This window comes from Rattus norvegicus, chromosome 3 (assembly GCF_036323735.1).
Source record: "Rattus norvegicus strain BN/NHsdMcwi chromosome 3, GRCr8, whole genome shotgun sequence".
Classification (NCBI taxonomy): Eukaryota; Metazoa; Chordata; class Mammalia; order Rodentia; family Muridae; genus Rattus; species Rattus norvegicus.
The window spans coordinates 54,424,674-54,447,733 of record NC_086021.1 but is presented as its reverse complement, the minus strand read 5'-3'; the positions used below and the strand labels follow the sequence as shown (position 1 = coordinate 54,447,733).

The 23,060-nt window shown below is 45.7% G+C and overlaps 1 protein-coding gene across 3 annotated transcripts in view; it reads right to left on the bottom strand.

Moving 5' to 3' along the window:
* Positions 1 to 6,468, bottom strand: part of Kif5c (kinesin family member 5C) — a 150,365-nt gene extending 143,897 nt beyond the window's left edge. For 2 of the 3 annotated variants that reach the window (XM_063283549.1, XM_063283548.1), the window contains exon 1: positions 5,951 to 6,468. In XM_063283549.1, coding sequence (XP_063139619.1) covers positions 5,951 to 6,076 — 126 coding nt within the window. In that variant the 5' untranslated portion in view covers positions 6,077 to 6,468. The remainder of the gene's footprint in view (positions 1 to 5,950) is intronic. The other variant, NM_001107730.1, reaches the window with a different exon arrangement.
* Between the last annotated feature and the right edge of the window lie 16,592 nt (positions 6,469 to 23,060).

Genomic DNA, 23,060 nt, shown 5'->3' with positions numbered 1-23,060 from the left:
AAAGACTTTGGCAGTTTCTTAGAGAATTAAACATATAGTTACCAAATGATACAGCAATCCCACTTCTGGGCATTCAACCAAGAGAAACAAAAATGTATGCTCACACAAAATCTATATGCAAAAGCCTATAGCGGCTCTCTTCATAATCACACCAATTGGAAACCATCCAAATGCCCTTCGAAAGACAAATGGATAAGCGGCTATGGTGTGTCCATATACATAATAAAAATTTATTATGCAAAATAGCAATAAACCTATTTATATAGGGATGTATACAACAGAAGTAAACCATAAAGAGTTGCTAAGTGAAAAAAAAAAAACAAACTCAAAAAGATATTCAACATTTTATGACAACCTGGCAAAAGCAAAATTACAGAAAGAAAAGACAAGGAGTGGCAGATAGAAGGGTGAATAATTAATCTGGTTCTCTAGTCATGGTTTCTATTCCTGAACAAAACATCATGACCAAAAAGGAGGTTAGGGAGGAAAGGTTTCTTCAGCTTACACTTCCACATTGCTGTTCATCACCAAAGGAAGTCAGGACAGGAACTCACAGGGCAGGAACTTGGAGGCAGGAGCTGATGCAGAGGCCATGGAGGGATGTTACTTACTGGCTTCCTTCCCTGGCTTGCTCAGCTTGCTCTCTTATAGAACCCAAGACTATCAGCCCAGGGATGGCACCACCAACAAGAGGCCTTCCCCACCTTGATCACTAATTGAGAAAATGCCTTACAGCTGGATCTCATGGAGGCATTTCCTCAAGGAAGGCTCTTATCTCTGTGATAACGCCAGCTTGTGTCAAGTTGACACACAAAACCAGCCAGTACACTAATCATCGAACAACATGGTAAGAAAAATCTTAAATAATCATGATGGAGTGGACCTACAAACCACTGACTTCTCCCACCAATTTCAAGTGAGCAAAACTACAGCTTCTGCCTGGATCCTGTAGACAAAGAACAGGCAGCAGTTAGGTCTGTATTCTTAGAGACTCGAAATGGGAAAACAGCCAACCTACTGGGTTTCTGACCTATGTAAACTGACAAAATTAATCCAGGTTATGCTAAGCCTCTAAAGTTTCGGCAACTTGCTACTAAAGCAATATAAGCCTAAAGGAAGAGTCATCAAACACTATTTTCAATTAGAATTATACTCTTAACTAAGGTCTAGTGCTGAATAGTTTAATTCTTACTTTGATGGATCAATAAATAGATTGGACCAAAAAAGAAAAAAAAAATCCCAAGTACTGTCCCATTTCTTTACACCTTAATCTCCAGTCTCTGTCTGTCAGGCACCTTTCCTCTGTCCATCAACTGTGGAAAACAAATGCAAGATCCTAGGTCCCAAGGTCACTCTCCTCACCCATGTCAGGGTTAGTGACTGACTCTGAGACTCTCAGAGACGACACTGACTCAGGAGAAAGTATCCATGTGTAGCAAGGCCTACGTTCTCAGGACTGAAAACAGAAATACCCAAGGAGAAGAAACTGAGGTGGGTATGGCCATATTGAAGAACCAGTAGAAACTGGCCAACCCAGAGAACTCCCATCAGTACAGAAGCTTCGAAACCGAGAGGCAGATCCCCCAGTAATGAATGACTCACCACGACTTTAGCAGATAATGAAGGTGTCCTCTGAGAAATCCTCTAAATCCAGTAATTTTCTCTGAAGAATTAATGTGATACAAGAAAAGTGCCCTTTTTGAGCCATGAGCCCTCCCCTCCCACTCTGGCTCAGCACCAGAGTCAGTAGCTCTCCCAATCTTCAACACGCTGAACACAGCATTTTCCTCCAATTTTTTTATAGCTCTTTAAGTAGAATTAATGTTCTCACAGTATTTGTTTGCTTTAACTATTTCCTACATCCTGTTTATAAAATTAAATCAGCAAGGTAAGCTACTCTAACAAAGTAGGGGCTGGAGGGAGAGTTGAGTCAGGAAAGGGCCTACTACACAAATATTAAGACCCAACGTAAACCCCTAGTGCCTACATACGCAGGCAGGTGTAATGGCAGGCACTTGTCTCGGTGGTCAGCCTGTCCTGCATGATGGGCAAACTCTAGGTTCAGTAAGAGACCCTGCCAATGAAAAACAACTGAGGAAGACATCTCTGACTGTGTGTGTGTGTGTGTGTGTGTGTGTGTGATATAATGAAAAATATATTAAAGGTTTCCAGGTTAACAGAGAGCAATAAATGTTGCAATACCATCTATGAATAAGGCCCTAGAGCAAAACCTGGACGGTCTTTATCTCTAGTAGTAAAATATCACTAGTAGTATATCTAGTACATATCTAGTAGCTAAAAATACCACTAGATATGTAATCAAACCAATAATAATATAAGGAAACACATGTGTTCCCTGTAATGGTTTGGTTTGAGTAAGAAATGTCCCCTGTGGGCTCATGTATTTGAATATCTGGTCTCTGGTGGGTGGGGTTGTTTGAAGAGGTTATGGAACTTTTAGGAGGTGTGGCCTTGCTGGACAAAGTTGTCACTGGGGACTGGCTTTGAGAGTCAGTCAGAGCCTCACTCTCACTTCTGGTTTGGTCTCCCTCCCTGAGTTTGTGTTTGAGCTCACTCAGCTTCTTGCGCTAGCTACCTGCTACCGTGTCTCCCCTGTGGTTACGGACTCTCCCTCTGGAACCCAGGGCCCAAATAAACTCTGACGGGAAGCTTTGAGTCCTGGCATTCTATCACAGCAACAGGGAAGTCGGGAATACAAGATCATTTGTTCAAAGTGAAGAGACAGGGTTTGTGGATGGAAACAAGTCGGCGGAGGAACAGCGGAGGGGAAGGACTTGCATGGAAGTTCCAAACAGAATGAAGGGATGGTGAGGAGACTCTCCCAAGACTGCACATTTCCTTAAAGGGAAACCTAGAAATTCCACCTGAAAATCCTTCTCTCTTGATGCACAACTCCATAAGAACTAAACAGGATTTGAAAGGGGGAAAAACCGATCTCTGCTGCTCCAAAACTAAGGACGTGCAGATTTCTGACCTGAACTAACAGCTAACTCCACCAAATGTCCTTTACGTCTGTCTGTTGAGACTGACGACAGTGAGATTTCTGGACAGGTCTAAGTTCTGCATTCTTTGGACGTCCTCATCACGTACCCACTGAGATCAGTTCTACCTATAACTGAGTCGCAAATGCTACTGTCAGTTTGGGGACATTCCACACGATGTTTAAGAACCATACATGCGGGGTTGGGGATTTAGCTCAGTGGTAGAGCACTTGCCTAGCAAGCGCAAGGCCCTGGGTTCAGTCCCCAGCTCCAAAAAAAAAAAAAAAAAAAAAAAAGAACCATACATGCTGCCAGGTTATGTAGCATCTACGTTAATAATTAGAAAGGGGAAGGGTCCTCGGGCCACACCAACATAAATCTTAACACTTATTATCTCAGAGTGATCCACTCAATATACTCATGATATCAAATATCAAAAGATGCACACAACAAGAACAACAAGATTCAGAGCATCACCATCCAGTGTAGCCCCAAACAGATGCAGACCAACTATCTTCTCAACAGCTACTTACTGGGCTTCGTGGCTCACACTGGTACTCAAGCAAGAGGATCCTAAGGTCAAAGCCAAACCCTCTTCAAAAATATCTAAGAAATAAGTAAATTTAGGCATATTCCTATGGTGAAACACCACTACAAACGGGACCAATTTGACAAGCATAATGTCGAAATGCCATTGCCAGGAGCACGACAGAAAACCTACGGTGGGGTTTTACGCTGAGAAAAACAAGCAAAACTAATGTGTGGTATCAGAAATCGGAATACTCTTACCCTGGGGTGTTGGGGTCTGAGGGTTAACACTGGAGAAATCTCTAAGATCCTGAAATTGTCTGTTTCACTGAGAAGTCATCAGGCTAGTTGATAACGCTTTTCTGTATGATGCCTTAACTTCTGTTAAAATGTCTGTGTCTACTTGCCTTAACTTAGTGTTATTTTTGTACACTTAGACTGGAAATAAGCATATCCTCACAGTAATAGTGCTAAAGTTAAGAACCTCTGCTTTGCACAGAGGGTTTATTACTCTACTTCATTGGTCCTTGTAGAAGAAGAGGAAGGTGGGGGAGGAGAAGGCAGAGGATGGAGAGTGAAGCAGAGGTAGGTATGAGAAGAACTTCAGGCCCTTCAAAACATCAGGAGAGAAGACAAAAAACAAAACAAAACACAAGGTCACCAGAACATTTTCAGGCCCTGAGCAACTGTTAGCTTAAAAATTGTTACAAGCCAAGAGACAGGGACTAGAAGTCCCCAGCAACTGCCACTCCACTTGAACCACACCTCATTCAGGAAACAGCAGATCAGACAATGATGGCCTCTCAGGCTAGGAGTTGTAACCCTAGCTCCAGGCTGCCTTGGATGTATCACTAACCCATATATGCCATTAAGTATAGAATTACCTCATCAATAATTGTAGCACACATCTTTTCTGCAAGTTAACCCTAAGCGAAAGGGAGGAAATCCCATTCCTTCCCCATAGGTCAGATATCAGAGTAAGTGGCTGCCCATCCACAGAGCATTCAGAACTCTACATTTTCCTATAACCGTGAAAACAGGAAGGAAAGAGATCATATTCTGCAAAGGGGGAGGAGGGGGCTTCTTAAGCGAAATACAAGAGGAAGCCCCCAGGCCAGGGCTTGGCCTCTAATCCGCGGTGTTGGAAAATACCTGCACTTGCTAGTCCAAGGCGTTTGCAGTGACTGGCAGTGACTGCAGCAGACAACCTTGCCAAAGATGCTGGGGACAGACTGGGTGAAGAACCACAGGGCACGCGCTTGAAAAAGGCTAGGTGTTCTCTAGCTATACACTCAGAAAGCTGTCAGCTGTCAATCACTTGACCTAAATACAACAGTCACTGGGGGAATGGGGGGGAAGGGGTAGTCCGAGCATGCTCAGTGATGGAGATGACATCACTTAATCAATGCTGGAGACGGGAAGGCTGCATCAGCAGCCTGGAGCGGGATGCCAGGAACGTATCAGTGGGGACCTAAAGGCTCGCATTAACTCAGTCCCTCTCCACGCGGCTCGAATACAAAGAGGGCACCATGGGCCACACACTCTAGGGAGAGCAGGCTAAGAAAGGGGGAGCGGACGAGACTAGTTTATTTCCGTTGGTCCTTGTAGTCCCTTAAGAACTACAAGGGAGTATTCCCTCCGCTTTCCAGCAGCCAGATTGAGAGAGCTAAGTAGGAGAAAGCAATGTGAGAGGAAAGGTGGGGTAGGGTGATCAAAAAGAAGACCCTGGATTCGCTTAAGTAACTTCTGCTCTTGACACAGAGGGGTTGTTTAGGAACTCCCTCTCTTAGCAGAGGAGAATCTTCTCTCCATCTTAAATGAGGCATATGAGGCTATCGGCAGACACTAGGGAGAAAGGATCTGGTGGGGGGCTGGGGAGAATCCAACAGAGAAAGCACAAATCCAGGACAATTGGGGTGATAGGAAGCAAGAAACATGAGACCTCCCAAAGACACCCAGAGCACACCTCTCACCTTCCACAAGGGAGCAAGGTGAAACCACCTATGCAAAACCCAGGAGATTTTGTTTTTCTTGCACCTTTCCTCCCTACCTTTTTGACTAAGGTCTTGAGACAAATCGAACCCTGGAATGCCTGGATGTATCTTGCAAAGTTGTAAAGCTTACACTTTGACCAAGGCCTGGGCATCCCTACTTGCTGGCAAGCAGAAACACTGCCCACGCGGCGGCGAGAGTGGGAACAATAGGCCCACCCGAGCCCCCCACCCGCGAACAATGGCGGACCTCGCACTCCCCCGCCGCCCCGCGCCACCACCGCCATGGGGGGAGTCACCAACCAAGGGCTCTCGTACGGTTCACCCGCGAGCCCAGCCCCGCTGGGATGTCCGAGGTAGCGTCCGGAATATCTCCACTCAAGCAATGGTGCAAAGCCGGAGGAGGGGCAAGACACCAAGGCCACTTACCCCGATCACCACCGTCTCCTCGCCTTTGAATTTGGGGATGAATTTGTCCCCGCGGAGGATCTCAGCTTCGTTGAGGGGCCGGAACCGGCACATCACTTTGATGCTGCATTCGGCTGGATCCGCCATCTCGGGCCGCGGCAGGAGGGGACACAGGGATGGGATAGGGGGTCCGGCTGGGCAGCTCCACCAAAGAGGCCGCGAGCCAACCGCTGCCGGCTGCTAGGCCGCCTCCCGCAGCTTCTCAGCAGGTCATCGCAAGCCTGCGCCGGACGCCCAGCAGCTCTGCCGCCGGGAAGGAGAGCAGCTGGGCCGCCCTGCTGCTGACCTCCAGCCCGGTCCTGCGCCCTGGTCCACCTGCCCGCGACCAAGCGGCGGGCGGACTAGGCGATGCTTAGGGAGCAATCCCAGCCCGGCTCAGACCTCCCGGGCTCCGGCGCGCTCAGCCATCCTGCATCAGCACCACCTCGCTCCGGCACCTCCAGGCCCGCCCCTCTGCCCCGCCTCGGTACGGTGACGTCACTGCAGAGATCCGCCTCGCCCTGGGTGTGAGCGCGGCGCATCCCGGGACTTGTAGTCAGCCACTCTACCTGCAGGTGGGAGGAGGGCAAGGCTTTAGTTAGCTAGTGAGGACTGATGTGTTTCCACAAACCAAGAACAGAATCGGAGTCATAGTTAAACTCTATAAAAAACCAACTCACATCTTTTCCTGAAAGAAAAAATATTTATCAACACAGTGTACAACTGAACAGCCACAGAGCGTTCCCCCATGCTGTAGAGTTTTTGCAAGAGTTCTAAGGAAAGCAAGAAGGAAATGAGTTTTCCATGGACGCCAGTTATAATGGAAATGCTTGAACATACGTAATTGATAACAGTTCATATCCGATCAAAACCAAGGATTTTATCACTGCAAAACCAAGTGAGAAAACAAATCAACATGCCCGCGTATTTAGCATGCCACTTTAGAGCCTGAGGGTTGAAGTCAGGAACGTCTCAGCGTCACATGGCGGTTCATGCTTGGAATCCCAGCATTCAGAAGGCAACTTGGGACAAAAAACAAACAAACAAAAAAACAAACCTCAAAAACCAAAAGCAAGAAAAGAGGAAAAAGAAAGCAAGACCTCTCAGTTACAACTAATCATAGTTCAGTTTCTAATTATGTTTAGAATCCTGCAGAAACTAACAGATTGTATAGAAGATCAAATCCAAGACAGGCCCAGGCCCTCATAGTCACTATTCTCTCTACTCATTTAGGCTCCCTCTTCTCCTATAACACCCTTGATATTTACGATCTAACAGGTAACAAACTTCTTGTCAACTCTTCCATCCCACTCGTCCTGCTTTGTTTCTACCATTTTTGCTCTGCCCAACTGGCCCATTCCCACCCAACAGTGAAGAGGCATCTTGGTGGCCCAATGACAGTTGACAAGAACATGACCAAAGCCACCGACACAAATGGAGAACTTAGCAGAATACAGCTTGTTTTTGCTAATTTATTCAAGAATCGACTAAACAGCCAACCCAGAGAAAAGGCAGGCACTGGGACTGCCTTCCAGACCATGGTTCCTGAACTGACCTTGTTCTTACTCAAGACGCATTCCCACCTATCAGCAAACTAAGTGCCAACAGCTTGTGGACGTCGTTCTCCAATTGAGATGAGGATGTATGGGTTTTCAAGGTCGGAATTTGAAACCTACCGTGGTAGGTCTATGAATTGCCTGGGATTAGCCTAGCATCGACCTCTAGCACAATGGCCTAGAGTCAAAAGCTTTGTAACTCTACGAAGGAACCTCATGGTACGAAAGATCCTGAAAGGAAACTGATGTATTCCTAGGTCTCGCAAGAATGCTTTGGCCGAAGCTGGCGCCCATCGGACTTTGTCAACACTAACTTTTGAATCCTAAGACTCTTTCTACAGAAGGATTTCCCAGATGATCTGCAGCTGACTGTCCTTACTTACTGCCCCAGTGTCCTGTCCGTATCACTACAGGTAGAGAGTGAATACCCCGGTGCCTTTGTTCTGTCTGAATAGGAGTGCAGAGTAGGAAAGCCCACTGAGTGGGGAACTCGGCTGAACATGAGTCCTTCCTCCATCGCTGTGGCAGGATGCTTACTTTCCTTCAGACCCTGTCTCCTATTCTCTGGCATTAGAATAGCAATATCTCCTAGCAGAATTTTTTTTAATCAAATTAAGAGCAATATTACTTGTAATGCATTTAGTATGGTGTAAAGCATTTAGTATAATATTTTATATAATATGCATATTATATATAATATGTCAAATCTTAGGTAGTGTTATTCTTCCTGGGCACTGAATAAATGATTGTAAATAAGGACTTCTTTAATTTTAGAAATAAATCTATTACGTACATCTCTACTTGTACCCAGGAATACAAGTTTCCTGCCTACCCGAGAAGACAGAGCCGCTGAAGTGAACATTCTGAGCCATTGTAAACAATAACCAATCTGACGTTCTCTCCTCAGCACAGCTAACGTAGCTGGGAGGAAATCTCTGGTGCTGCCTTCTCATCTGTGCCGCACTGAGCAAGTCTCTTGTTCTTTGGACCTACGTCAAAACTTGGTTTGAGAGATACTGAGGTGTTTAAGGGGTGGGTTGGTTATTAGAAGAGGTTAATACCTTTTTCACAGGAGCAAGCCCTTGCTCTCATGATACTAGATTAGTTACCATGGGAGTGTTTGTTACTAACCACATTCAACCTCCTCTGCTCTCTTTCTTGATCTCTCTTTCATTCACTGTGCGGTCTTTCCCACAGATACTTCTTCTGGCTGTCCACCATGCGAGAAGCAGCCAATCTGCCTCGCCAAAAGTCAGGGAGATGCAATCCCAGATCTATGGGATAAATCAAACTAATTTTTACAAGTCACTGAACCTCAGATTGTTACAGCAACAGAAACAAAACTAAAATTCAGTATACCAGTGATAACAATCTTACTAATTTCTTTGTGTCCACCAGAGGATGCGCAGAACTCCATACACACTCATTTCTTTGAGAGTGTCTGAACTATGAATAACCCAGATGCACAGACATCCCCCCTCATGGTAATGGGCTCCCTCTCTACTCATTAATTCATCTCTTCAACTATCTACGACTCAAGCAAATAGCATTGTTCGTTACTTCCCAACTGCTAAGACACATAAAGTGAACCCTTACCAAGGAGGTTGTTACATGAATCCCACTTAAGAGGTCACAAGATACAGAAAATAAAGTATCCGGTGTGTCTGAGAAAATGGGCCAAGTAAGACTCAAGAAAAAATATATAAAGGCCACCGAAATAATGAGAAAATTCAATAAGCTTAAAGACATAAAAATGTAAACTTTGGAGCCTGGTGAGATGGCTCAGTGGGTAAAGACCAGCTGTCACCTAATGACCCCTTTCCCTCACACTGGTGGAGAGAAGTGACTCCTGAGAGTCATTCTTAGACCTTCACAGGAGTACCATGGCTGGTGTGCACGCACTCGAGCACACACACACACACACACACACACACACACACACACACACACACACCCCACACACAGACAACATAAAGAAATGAAATGTAACTCACAATCTTTATGCATTAAAGAATGATAACAACAACAATAAACAATGTTCAAGACAAAAGAATTTGTAAGTGATATATATATATGATACAGGTTATCATAAACACAGAATATATAAAAAGAACCCCTGCAACTCACAACCAAAACCAAACGAGGTTTGCTTTTTGGTGTCGTGTTTTTGTTTTTGTTTTTTGCTAAAGGAATTAAATAGACTTTCTCTGAAGATGTACACAAGACCAGTAAGTACGTGGAAAGATAATCGTCGCACATCATTACAGAGGGAAGAGCAAATTAAAAACTCTGAGAGGCATCACTTAAAAGCAATTAGGATGATTACAACAAAGGAGAAAGGAAGAGAGTGGAGAGACAGAGAGACAGGGAGACAGACAGGGAGACGGGGGGGAAGAGGGAGAAAGGAAACATCCGCGATGTGAAGAAATTGAGTCATCTGTGCACGGGTTTTGGTAGGAATGGCAGAACTATTGTAAAGAACAGCATCAACCCCTCAAAACTGTAAGCACTGGGGAAAGCAGCCTAGGAATTCTATTTCTAAGTCAACTCACAGGAATGTGTACGTCAACGCTCATAGCAATGTTATTCACCAAAAGAGAAAGCAATCCAGTGTTCATCACTGAAAAATGTATAAACGTATAATGAAATACTGTTGCCCTTAAGAGCAAGGAAATCTTGACGCATGCTGCAACCTGAATAAACCTCGAATTCTGTGTTAAGTAAGGCAAGTCAATGACAGAAGAAAACAGCCCACTAGTGTTCCCCTCCCTGAAGATACCAAAAGGAAGCTGAAATTTCTCATACGCATCTTTCTGTATACTTTAAGTCATCCCTAGGTTACCTCTTTTTGAACTTTTTATTAGTTCCTTGTGAATTTCACATCATGCACCCCAACCTCACTCGTCTCCTCACCCCCTCAATCCCACCCTCTCCCCTTGAAATCTCCCCTCAAAAAGAAAAAAAAAATCTTATCCTGGAAGCTGTATGTAACATTGCGTGTTCCACAGTATACCCTTTTGTCCACACTTCTTTGCTTACAACTGTTCTTTGCAGTGAGTCATTGGTCTGGTTCTAGGCCTCTGGCTTGTACTACACTATCAGTACTAGATCCTCACGGAGGCTCCTCTTGGATATCCTGTTGTTGTCCTGTCTCATTGAGGTCCTATAGCTTTGGATCTGTAGAACTGGACCCTTCTCGCACTCCAGCAGTTCACAGATGGGGTACGTATTAGAGTGCACTAACTCGGAGCCCTGTATCTGGACCTATTCAGCCTGACCTAGTCGGCCTGCCAGCTCTCCCACCACGCCACCAGAGTGAGCTCTCCAGCACTGCCTCTGCTAGCTCATTCAGTGCCTCAGCCAGGAAGGGGCAGAGGAAGCCATCCTACTCTCTCTCTCATGCCCTCAGGGCTGGCTCGCCCTCACCAGAGGGCCAGCTCTACTTTGCTGCCCATGCGAGGTACAAGCCAAACTCCCCCATGTACTGGACCTGATGAGGGGGCAGGGGCGACTTTCCTGCTCTCATGCCCTCAGGGCCAGCTCTTCCACAAAGCCCAAATAAGGGGTTAGGGCCAGTTCTGTACAGCCCTCAGACACCAACATGGCTCCGGGCAGCAGCTCAGATCAGGAATGCCCCCGCCTTGGGTGGTAACAGAGCCACCCTGTCCCCACTACTGAAGAGCCACAGACCTAAACATGTCCCTCTAGGCACTGGACTGGTGGTTGCCTCATGCTTGGTCCTTGCTGAGACCCTATGGCACCGGACCGGTGGTCATCTCGGGCTTGCTCCCCACCGGAGCCCTCTAGGTCCCTTCTAATATCTAGTTCAACATAAACACTATATAAATAGTTGGTAGACTGTATTACTCAGCAAATAACAGGAAGAACTTTGCACAGCTTAGCGCACACATTCTTGAGTGTTTCCCCGGCTCCAGCTAGTCAGACGTGCAGATGGAGACATCGTGGATACAGAACCGTGGATAAGGAGGAGCAATAATGCTGTATGACTCTATGTAGAATAATAACTGGCGCCTGTTGTAGGATTAATGGTGGGGTCCTGTGTCCGCTCCGCCACAGGGCTTGGGCCACTCAGTGGGGCAGGACGTACGAAGTTGACCATGCTTGCCCCACACGTGCCCGGCAGGGGACAGGTGTCAGGCTTCTTGCCGGACCTGCTTCTGGGGTGGGGAAGCGAGGTCTGAGAGCAGGACACAGCCGAGGCTGCCTCTGGGGTCCCCTGGCCCGCAAGAAGGCCAGGGCCATTGAGTTCTCAGGCTCTGGGAGATCCAGGCGCTGCTGAGCTGAGAATGGAGTGTTGGCCCTGCAGGACTGGATCTAGCCCAGGGACCACAGGGAAAGAGGGGAGAGCTCCAGCTGGTCTCTCAGGAGTGTTCTTGACTGGAAGGCTTGAGCTTAGTAGCAGAGTGCAGGGGGGCTTTCTTCTGGAGATTAGATGGAGTCTCTGTAGGCAAATGCCTTCTCTATGGCTCCCCGAGGATCCCAGTAAAAGAGACAGTCCAAGGTTTTAAGGTGTTTATTGTCATGGTGGAAAGTGAATGAGTAAAACCCTACCCCACTTCTCAGAGTGGGCCAGAGACTAAATACCTTTTGCAGGGAGGAGTGTCTGGGAAGGGAAAGTCATTGGCTAAGCCTCCAGGCAGGTACCTCTTTATAATGGAGATCTGGCTTGAGCCTATGTGACCTGTGGTCACCTCCTCTCCCTGTGAAACGGCTTGAGGCGTTGCCCTGCTACCTGTGAAGGGGCTTGGGGTGTTGCTCTTACGTGACCGATAGTCATAAATCTATAGAGAGCTATGGCTAGTATCCGGCCTGGTTTCCTGGGAGTCAGGCAAAGCTCCTACCGTCCCTTTCAGGGTCTCCGGGGTTCAAACCTCCTCAACCTGGAACCAGGGTGTCTTTCACTTTCCTACAACTCTATTTCCATGAATACTTAGCATAGTGTTGGTTGCCAGGAGTTGGGGAGGGAAGGACAGGAAGTTATTTTTCTTGTTTGGGTTGGCTTGGTTTGGCTTGTGGTGGTGGTGGTGGTGGTGGTGGTGATGGTGGTGGTGGTGGTGGTGGTGATGGTGGTGGTGGTGGTGGTGGTGGTGGTGATGGTGGTGGTGGTGGTGATGGTGGTGGTTTTCGATTTTGGATTTTCAAGACAAGGTTTCTCTGTGTAGCCCTGGATGCCCTGGAACTCACTCTGTATTTCAGGGTGACCTTGAACTCAGAGAGCCACTTGGGATTCACCATCACTGCTTTTCTTTAGCAAAGTAAGTCTGGTGTAATATGATGATATATATATATATATATATATGTATATATATATATATATATATATATATCATCTGTTCAGAGTTTCATTTCTTGGTTTTTGTCTTTTTTCCATTTGCACTTTGTTCCATATACAGCTATAGATCAAAAAATCTTTTTTAATTTTTTTTTTTTGTAAATAACATTGGTGCTTCATAGGCCACAGAGTGCAAGATGTCTTCCAGGCCTTCACCTGCCTCCTCCCCTTTTACCTGCTTATCTCCATCCCAGGGTAATCCATAGAAACCATAACTTCTCTTCCCCAGGGTGGGCCTGATGGTTAATTTTGATTATCAACTTGACAGGATCTAGAGTCACTTAGGTGACAATCTGCTGGACATGAATGGGGGTTAATTAGGTTAACCGAGGGGAGACAGCTCACCCTGAATGTGAGCTGTACTATTCTATGGGCTGTGGTGCTGGACTGAATAAAAGGGAGAAAGTGAACCGATACCCCTGTTTCTCCCCCATCCCTGACGGTAGATGCAGTGGGACCAGCTGCTTCATACTCCTGCATCGTGCCTCTCATCTCAGCTGCTTTGGCCAGATACTCTACCACAGCAGCAAAACAAACAAACAAACGAACGAACAAACAAAAAACAGTGCAGACAATGTGTCGCCAGCAGTGGAGGTGTTGCTATGACAACTGTGCCCATGCACTTCATGAAGAGGTTTGGGAAGCTGGGCTAGAAAGCTATAGAAGACTATTCTGTTTGGGGGTTTGAAAGGGGCAGAGTGCCAGGGAAATGCTGACAGTTAAAGGCCTGGCTCATGAGGTTTTTTTTTTAATATTTATTTGTTTTATGTAAGTACACTGTACACGGTCATCGTCTTAACAGGCATCAGATCCCATTACAGATGGTTGTGAGCCACCATGTGGTTGCTCGGAATTGAACTCAGGACCTCTGGAAGAACAGTCATTGCTCTTAACCACTGAACCATCTCTCCAGCCCAGGCTCGTGAGTTTTTGAGAAGAACGTAAGGACCCTGTTGGAAAAGGTGCTGGAGGACATTCTGTCACATCTTAGCAAAGACCCTGGCTATATCCTACCTGAGAACTTCAGTGACGCTGAACTCACAATCATAGACTAGCTTCTTTGGCAGAAGAAATTTCAAAACCACATAACATTTAGGCTACGGCGTGGCTACTGCTCACTACTCTTCTTCAGATTAGCAGAGAGAGAGAGAGAGAGAGAGAGAGAGAGAGAGAGAGAGAGATAGGAAAAATGTGGTTTAGCGGGGAAAGGTGTGTGAGCAAGTTTAAAATGGTAGACCAGAATACGGACTAAGCGTCTGTAACGGTTAAAGAGATAGTCACTATTAAAGAGGAACCTTCACTGGGATACTAGGAAAGGCACCCAAAGGGCAAAATCCTATCCACAAAAGGTAGTTTAAGAAAATGCAAATTCACTTGATAAGGGGGAAAATGGAGCCCACAGTGCGGTCGAAGGGGTTCTCTGTTTATAATAAACAAACCCGTACACAAAGAGGTGACTGCAATGACAGTCCAAGGAGCAGACAACACCTGGAAATGACAGCTGGAGTATTGCTATGCCATAGGATAATACGCTGAGAACAGCCGCATGCCTGACCAAAAGAGAAGGAGCTGTGTGTGCTGCGGGTAAGAGAACTCCAGGAGTGGAGTTAACCCCTTTGTAGCCCAGATGAGTTCATCACAAGCCCCAGATGGCTGACATGGAGCTGTTGGATTTAGTGTTTGCCTTGCTGGGGTTATGTTTTGGCTTAGTCCAGTCTTCCGTTGCCATGGCTCCCATTCCCTGTTGTCCCCAGACCCCCAATGGGGTGATCAGCCGAAGGTCACAACTGGTGAATTCTGAGAGAAGATTAGACTCTCAGGAGGCAGGCTTCAGTGAGACAACTCATTTAATTGGGGGTAACAGGTGCTATTTAAACCTTTCAGGGATGAGTAGGGGCTACCGTGGTGAGTGTATGAGTGTACGTACAGCATTGGCAGGGGCCAGGGTGCTGGGGATGCCGCATTTGCTGAAGGAGGATTTCCACACATGCTGCGGGACATGACCTTATAAGGGGAGAGGAAGTTTTAGCCTAGCTACAAGCTATGTGACCTCCTCAGTTGGGGCAAAAGATGGGGGCACAAATCTACGTGCACCAGGGCAGAGTGGGGGTGATCCTACACCGGCTGATCTCAAGATGAGATTTTCGGGGTTTGGACACATCTCAACCCGGCTCTTGCTTTAGCCTGCTCCACATAGCTCCATGAATCCCCGGCCCCTCTTTGGAATGGTAGCATTTACTCTCTAGGTCATTGCCCTGTTTGTTTCTTTCTTTGTTTTTATCACCTTGACAGAAGCTAAATTTGTCCTAGATAACCAGTTGAGAAGATGCCTCAGTAAGATTAGTCTGTAGACAAGACTATGGGTCATGTTATTAATTAGTGAGTGATGTGGAAGGATCAATTAAATTGTGGGTAGTGTACCTCTGTGCAAATGGTCCTGGGGTATATAAGAAAGCCGGCTGAGAAAGCCCATGAAGAAGGAAGCCAGTAAGGTAGCATTAATCTATGGCTTCTTCTTCAGTTCCTGCCTCCAGGATGCTGCCCGGTCCCTGCCCTGAAATGCTATGAAAGTGTAAGAAAAATAAACTCTATCCTACCCAAGTTGCTTTTGTCATGGCCATACACATCCTAAGGCAGCCATTGTATTTAGAAGTATACAGCCTACTTTTGAGTGTACAGGATTGTACAGTTAAGGGATTGCCCGAGTCTTACATTCTGCATTTTCACTGTGAGGACTTTTAAAGGTAGTCTGAAGGCATTTGCTTGTGAGGTAGCCATGAGCCAATGAGAACATGGGGCGGAAGGAAGATTGTGCTTACATGTGCTATGTCTGCACGTCACGTGACTTTCCTTTACAAGCCGTCTTGGTCGTGGTGTCATGCTGTCTTTTCACAGCAACAGAACACTAAGACAACCCAAAACAAAACAAAAGCAAACAAGCAAGCAAACAAAACGACCAAGGAAACAAACAAACCCCCACAAAACTAGAACAGTAACAACAAATCAATAAGGCTCACACACAAAAGTTTGAAGTCTGTTTTGTGTTGGCCAAATACTGAGTTTGGGGTCTGCCATACAGTGAGGTTGACATGCTCAGTGACACTGCATTAGACAATCTCTTTCCCAGCAGATATCAGTTGCAAATAGCTACTTGGCTAGGGACGGGGCATCGTGCCAGGTTCCTTTTCTCTGTGCTGGGAATTTGTCTGGCTTGAATTTGTTCAAGTCTCAGTCTGTGACTCATATGTGCCTCAGCCCTGCGGTGTCTGAGAGATGCTGTTCCCCTGGAGTCACTCATCACCTTTGTCTCTTCTAATCTTCCTGCGTCCTCTCCCCTATAGACTTCTGAGCCCTGAGTGGGAGGGTTTGGTACAAACATCCCATTCCCGGGTGCTGAAGTCTCTCACTGCATGTTCTCTAGTTATGGGTCTCTGTGTTAATTAACATCTATAGAGAGAAGAAGCTTCTCCAATGAGTGTTGGATGCAGTAATGGGGGTCCCAGCTCAGTGTGCTGGATGTGAGTCCCTAAGAGAGCATTTCTGCAGGTCAGTAAGGAGTCCCAAAGGAATCTTCTCTCTCTCTCTCTCTCTCTCTCTCTCTCTCTCTCTCTCTCTCTCTCTCTCTCTCTCTCTTAAAGCCTGCCCCACCTCAACCCAACTTCCTGAGACAGGGGGTTTCTCTGTGTAGCCTTGGCTGTCCTGGAGACCAAGTTGGCCTCAAACTCAGAGATCCGCCTGCTTCTGCCCCTGGGTACTGGGATTAAAGGTGTATGCTACCACTGCCTGGCTGAAAACCCTTATTTATTTATTTATTTTTAAAAAGCATAAATGACTCACATGGTATTTTGATTGAACCACTGGTCTGGCTGCCACTTCAGCTTCAGTGTGGTCAATAAATAAGCGCGAGAGAGTGCATGGGCGAGGAACTGAGCGTCCTGTTGATGATCTTAGTCATTTGGGCTCTGGGAAATGTTAAAGTTAGAGTGTAGGGTTTTTTTTTAAAGATTATTTATTTTATGTATGTTGAGTATACTGTAGCTCTCTTTAGACTCACCAGAAGAATGCATTGTATCCCATTACAGATGGTTGTGAACCACCATGTGGTTGCTGGGAATTGAACTCAGGACCTCTGGAAGAGCAGTTGGTGCTTTTAACCTCTGAGCCATCTCTCCAGCTCTAGAGTGTAGTTTTGTTTTTTTTTTTTTGTTTTTTGTTTTGTTTTTTTTTTTGTTCTTTTTTTCGGAGCTGGGGACCGAACCCAGGGCCTTGCGCTTCCTAGGTAAGCGCTCTACCACTGAGCTAAATCCCCAGCCCCTAGAGTGTAGTTTTAAACATGTCTCCTCACATCAGGATATTTTTGCATTACTGTAACAAAAGCCCGAGGCAGGCAGACTTACTTCAGTTTTAAGACGATTATTTTCACTCAGACTCCGAAGGTATAAAGTCATTTGTTAAGGGTCTCTTTTGCTATCTGGATCTTGATGAAGTACCCAGTATCACATGACAGGAGGTGGAGAGGAGTGTGTGTGTGTGTGTGTGTGTGTGTGTGTGTGTGTGTGTGTGTGTGTCTGAGAGAGAGAGAGAGAGTTGGTCCCTCTTCCTCCTCTTCTAAAGCCACTAAGGGCAATCATGATGCCTCTATCCCCTAATGGTCACTTCACTAAACATCACAATTAGATAGGTAAATTCCAACTGTTCTTTTACTAGAGATTAAACGTCAACACCCACACCTTAGAGGACACTCAATCCATATCTAAGCCATATAACCTCCATGATGAAATTTTTTTTCTAAGTATCTCTACCCCATAAGACTCTGTAGCCCACAGTCTGATAGCAAAGATGTCAGGAAGAATAAGAATGGCAGGTTGGGGCAGGGACAGAGGACTTTGTACCACGTTAATACCTGGCTGAGACCCACATAGAAACAGCAGTAGCAATAGCATATTGAAGAAGAACCAGACCTGGAACATTGGGGCTATGATAGGACAAGACAGGATATGCTGTTCAGCAGGGCAGAGATGGTGTTTAGGAACACACCACTGAGGAGATGTGCTATCCCCTGAGGGAAGGATACAAACCCAATACCTGTGTTCGCAAACCTATCACTGGAAAGCATGCCAGTCATGGTGGAGCTCTCCTTTAATCCCAGCACTGGGAAGTCAGGAGCAGATAGATAGATTTGCATGGTTCAAGGCTAGCCCAGGGTTCCAGACCAGCCAGGGCTACAGAGTAAAACTCTGTCTAATGTAAAGACAAATAAAAGAAACATAAATCAACTACTGAAAGATGATCCTAAGAGGAACAGGGCAAGATAGCACTGTTGACTGGAGAGGAAAATCCCACAGGTCTGCCACCTCCCCAACCCCCACCCCCCCCACCCCCCCCCCGTCACTCTGCCTCAGGACCTGGGTTCCTCATGCTCTGGGCCCTGCTCACAGTGTCAGCTCCCAGTCTGCCCATGTCTTTTCTCTCACCTCTCCAAATCCCAGATATTTAAGAACCTATCAAGTGTTCTGACATGGAGCTGTCATTTGGAGCCATGAAAATATCCTGAAACTAGATGGTGGTAATGGTTGAACAACGTTACAGATATACTTGATGCCACTGAGTTGGGGGTCTTACAATGGTATAAGATGGTGAATTTTACGATTGCTTTACTTACTACAGTGAGGGTGAACTTAAAAACACCTCATTCACTTTCTGTGCTCATCTTCCTCCGACACAGAGCCTAGCCACTGGCAGCCTTTCAGTGACCTTCATATCAAATGCTTTGTGTGCACGTCTTAGTCGATTTTGTATGTAGTGAGAATTGTGTGCTATTTGCATGTTTAATATGATTTTCTGAATGACCGGTCTATTTCCATCATACTCCTGGTCATGGTAAGAACCAGTGAATGCACACAGGAGCCTAAAGGTAACGGTGCTAAGTTATATAGATGGAGCCTTGGGCTCACGGTCCTTTGACTTTCATTCTGAATAGAGTGCTAACTAATTCTGTGGTTGAGATAGTCTATTTACTTCCAAAAATGTTTTGGGTTTTTTTTTTTTTAATCCCATCTGCTAAAACGGTACTAAAAATATCTATTCTGGCTATAAAAGATTGGAAAAAGTATTTGCAAAAAAAAAGTACTTTGGAAATAAAATCTTTAAAAGGCTGTGGAAAGATTGAAGAAATTATTCCTCCCAAGAAAATATGAGATAAAGAAAGTAGAAATTATAAATATATGTATGCATACATACGTGCACGTATTCATATGTATACATGTATATACGTATAACACATACAGCTTTTTCTTCTGTTTCATTTATTATTACTGTGGAGGAGGTGTGAAGACAGAGGACAATTTCGTGGAGTCGGCTCTCTGCTACTTCCTTTACATGATGAGTTCCTGGGACAGAACTCAGGTTTTCAGGCCCGTGTAGTGAGCGCATTCACATCTGAGCCGACTCATTGGCTCCTAGTTGTTTAAAGTCAGATTAGCCTCAAACTCATTACATAGTCAAAGATGACTTTGAACTCTTGTTTCCACCTCCCAGGTACTGGAATTACAGGCACAAGCCACGAGCACCACCGCCGCCACCAGCACCACCGCCGCCAACAGCACCACCGCCGCCACCAGCACCGCCGCCGCCACCAGCATCGCTCTGACTTAAAACAAGGTTACACTAGTATAAAGTTGTCTCTAGCTCCAAGGCCTAGCGTAATGCAATGCAATAAATGTTATTTCGTGAATTCATTCACCTTTTCAGCCAGCAAATGTGGGTTTTCAGTTGTTGGGCAAGGATTTGCAGGAGCCCTCAGAGGTTAAGGAACTCAGGAGCTCACTCCTAGCGAGGAAAGGGTCTCAAACAGACTGGAAGGGCCCTCGTCTCACCTCACCTTTACCAGCAAGACTTGCACGTCCTGAAGCTTCGCTGTTGAGATGAAACAGACACTGGAGGGATATCTGGATCGCTCAGAGAATCGGCAGTGCTCGCTTTGAGTGACTCACATCTGATAGAAATCAAGGCCAGAGCACGTGAGCTTCTTCCACCCTCCCGATAACCCTACTTTATCGAAATCATTTTCCAGCACGCCGCCTCCCTTTGTGCAGCCCACTCCTAGAGAATAGTTTCTGTCCCCATCTCTACTGCCAGTAAGAACTGAAAATTGAAGCAATTATCTGGATTGTTCAAGGAAAAAAAAAAAGCCTCAGAAATTCTTCTGCCTGAGTGATCCAGGTAATTGCTTCCATTTTCACGTCAGCTCCTGTCTTGGCAGTCCCCAGGATGGCCATTTAACTGAAACCCTGGGGTCTACAGGATACCATGTGGGTCTAATCATTTCTGATTGTCCAGGCCCAGCCCTGTTCTTCTAAGTGTGAAAAGGAAGCTCTGACCCTGGTGAAGATCAAAACCAAAGGAGCAGATGAACTAGTTTTTAAAATGCTGGGGGGAAAAATCCCTTTAAAACTTGCAAAAAAAAAAATAATGTCGGGGCTGGGGATTTAGCTCAGTGGTAGAGCGCTTACCTAGGAAGCGCAAGGCCCTGGGTTCGGTCCCCAGCTCCGAAAAAAAGAACAAAATAATAATAATAATAATAATAATAATAATAATGTGCTATCATAGATTAGAAAAATCTGGATGTCTTTTAAAATGTAATCCTCAAGGAGGAAGAAGGAACAATTATCCCATCGCGTCAGTGGGTGTGGGAGAGACCACCTTTCTCTTTCATGAGGACTGGCACGTTAGTCGAGGTTTCGCCGGATTAAACCCCTTAGTGTTCTTACAGAAACAGAATGAAGAATATGAAAGAATTACACAGGCGAATCCTTGGCTCTAAGAAAGGGCAGGAAAAGAAATGTCAAATTTCTAAAATTTGAGTAAGAAGGCATCTGTGAATGGGCATTGGCCATTGAGGATAGTTGAGTTACTGGAGGTGAAAGGCACCTGGGCCTCTCAGGAATAACCCAAAGGAGTCAAATTTCTGCAATTTATTCAAAACCCACTTGGACACAAAATTCAACATTGGTAGTTCCTGTAAAATTCACTCACAGGAAATCACTAAGAAGGTCAACTTTCCTAAAGTGAACCAGGAAACACAATTGAGATACCTGTTCTATACCTCACATCAAGCTCCATAAAAATCCGCTGGAAACTTCATGCTGTTGAGTTCCTCATGTCCTGCAAGCACAAGCCATCCTTTATCTTAAGGTACCCAGCGTGGCTCTTTTCTTCTGAGAAGAATCCTCCCTGACAAAGTCAGTACAGAGTGGCCCAGCTCCACGTGGGTTTGTGGCCCACCTATAATACCATGTTCTCAAAAGCAAAGTGTGCGCTCACAATCGATCAGCACTCTGTCTCCTAGATGGTGGGAATTAAAAAGGAGAATCGAGAGTTTCTGTTGCCCACTGGGGTGTTTTGAATATGCTTGTCCCACGGGAGGCATGCCCTTGTTGGAATAGGTGTGGCCTTGCTGGAGGAGGAATTGTGTCACTGTGGGAGTGGGCTTTGAGGGCTCCTAGTGCTCAAGTTCTGCCCCCTGTGGAGTCCCTCCGAGCTGCAATATTAAGATGAGAACACTCAGTTTCTTCTCCAGCACCCTATCTGCCTGGAACCCTGCCATGCTTTCTGCCATGGTAATAATGGACTGAACCTTTGAAACTGTAAGCCAGCCCCAATTAAATGTTGTGCTTAATAAGAGTTGCCTGGGTCACGGCATCTTTTCACAGCAATGGAAACCTAACTAAGACACTCACATGAAACTAATGCAGCATCTACAGCAAACCCAGCCCGAGAGGACATAGTCACAGACCCTGGAGATAAGCTGTGGGCTGGGGACGGAGCTCCCCATAGAGCCTTCATTTCTTCTTTAAATGTTAAATGAGGTGAGGTTTTCTTCCATGGAGGTCAAGGGGAAGCACACGGTTACTAGGGACCTTTCCCACACTTGTGTTTGTCATCTGTTGCTGGTAACAAATCACCTCGTAGCTTGGTCTTGTGGCTCAAGGCTCTGTCGTGCAGTCAGGGCTGTAGTCATTTTAAGGATCAATTGGGAAAGGACCTTCTAAGGTGCTTCATGGTCATTGGGAAGAAGCTGCTCTTATTTCCCCCTTATGTGGGTCTCCCTCGGCAGCAGGCATCATTACAGGCGGATGAGAAAACGGGAACCACTTCTAGTTAGTATAAGGATGTCACTGGTTTAGAGGACATTCATTGGAAAGGCTTCCTTCAATAGAGGGAATAGTCAGGGGACTGGCTCACTGGGAACCATGTAAACAAGCAACCATGTATTCCTGGACCTCTTGCACGGAATGGGGCATAGAGTAGAAGAATGAACATAACTTTGAACCAAGATAACACCCTTTTCTCCAACAGCCTCGGTCTGAAGAATAAGCTATAGAGAAATATCACCATTTAAGCAATATCATCACCAAGGCATCGACTGATAAAGGAAAATAGCAATATATAACACCTCATTAAAAACAGAGCCCTACACAACAAAATCCATACCACAGAATAAATCTTAAAACTCAGCTGAAGAAGGTTTTTTTTGTAATATACATAACAAAGAGTCAATACCTTTAATAAAGAAATCTTACGAATCAACATGACAGTTGTAAAATGCACAGGAGAAAAGCTAAAACGAGACACACAAAAGAATTATAAATTACCCGGAAATGCGTGGAAAGCTATTTGGCCTCATTAGTAACCAGGGGAATGCCTGTTAAATTGCGAGGATGACAAAGAAACAGGACTGTGCACTCCAAAGTAAGCCAGGGAGGCAGCTTTCACGCCCTACTGGTGAGGAGGTAGGTTTGTGTGTTTTTCCTAGGAAGGCAACATAAATCTGCACTTGACAAACATACAGATATGGACCTCCTGCCATCAGAGGCAGAAGCATCAGGATCTAAGCATGTGACCTGTGACGCCCCTCCCCCACCCTGGGGGGGAGACAAGAATTGCAACATTATGTAAAGACATCTGGGAACTAAAGTTGAAAATGTTGCCAAGTCTTAGAGAGCCTTGAAAAGCAGGTGGAGCTGCTGGGAGCCTTGACAAGCAGTGGAAAGCCCCTGGGAATTTGTAAATAGAGTACACCGGTTAAAAACTGAACAGAACAGAACAAAAAATGCCCTAATCGTTATTCGAGCCCTCTAGGAAATACTGGGATCTAGAAGTAGCATTTGGAAATCTTTTTCCT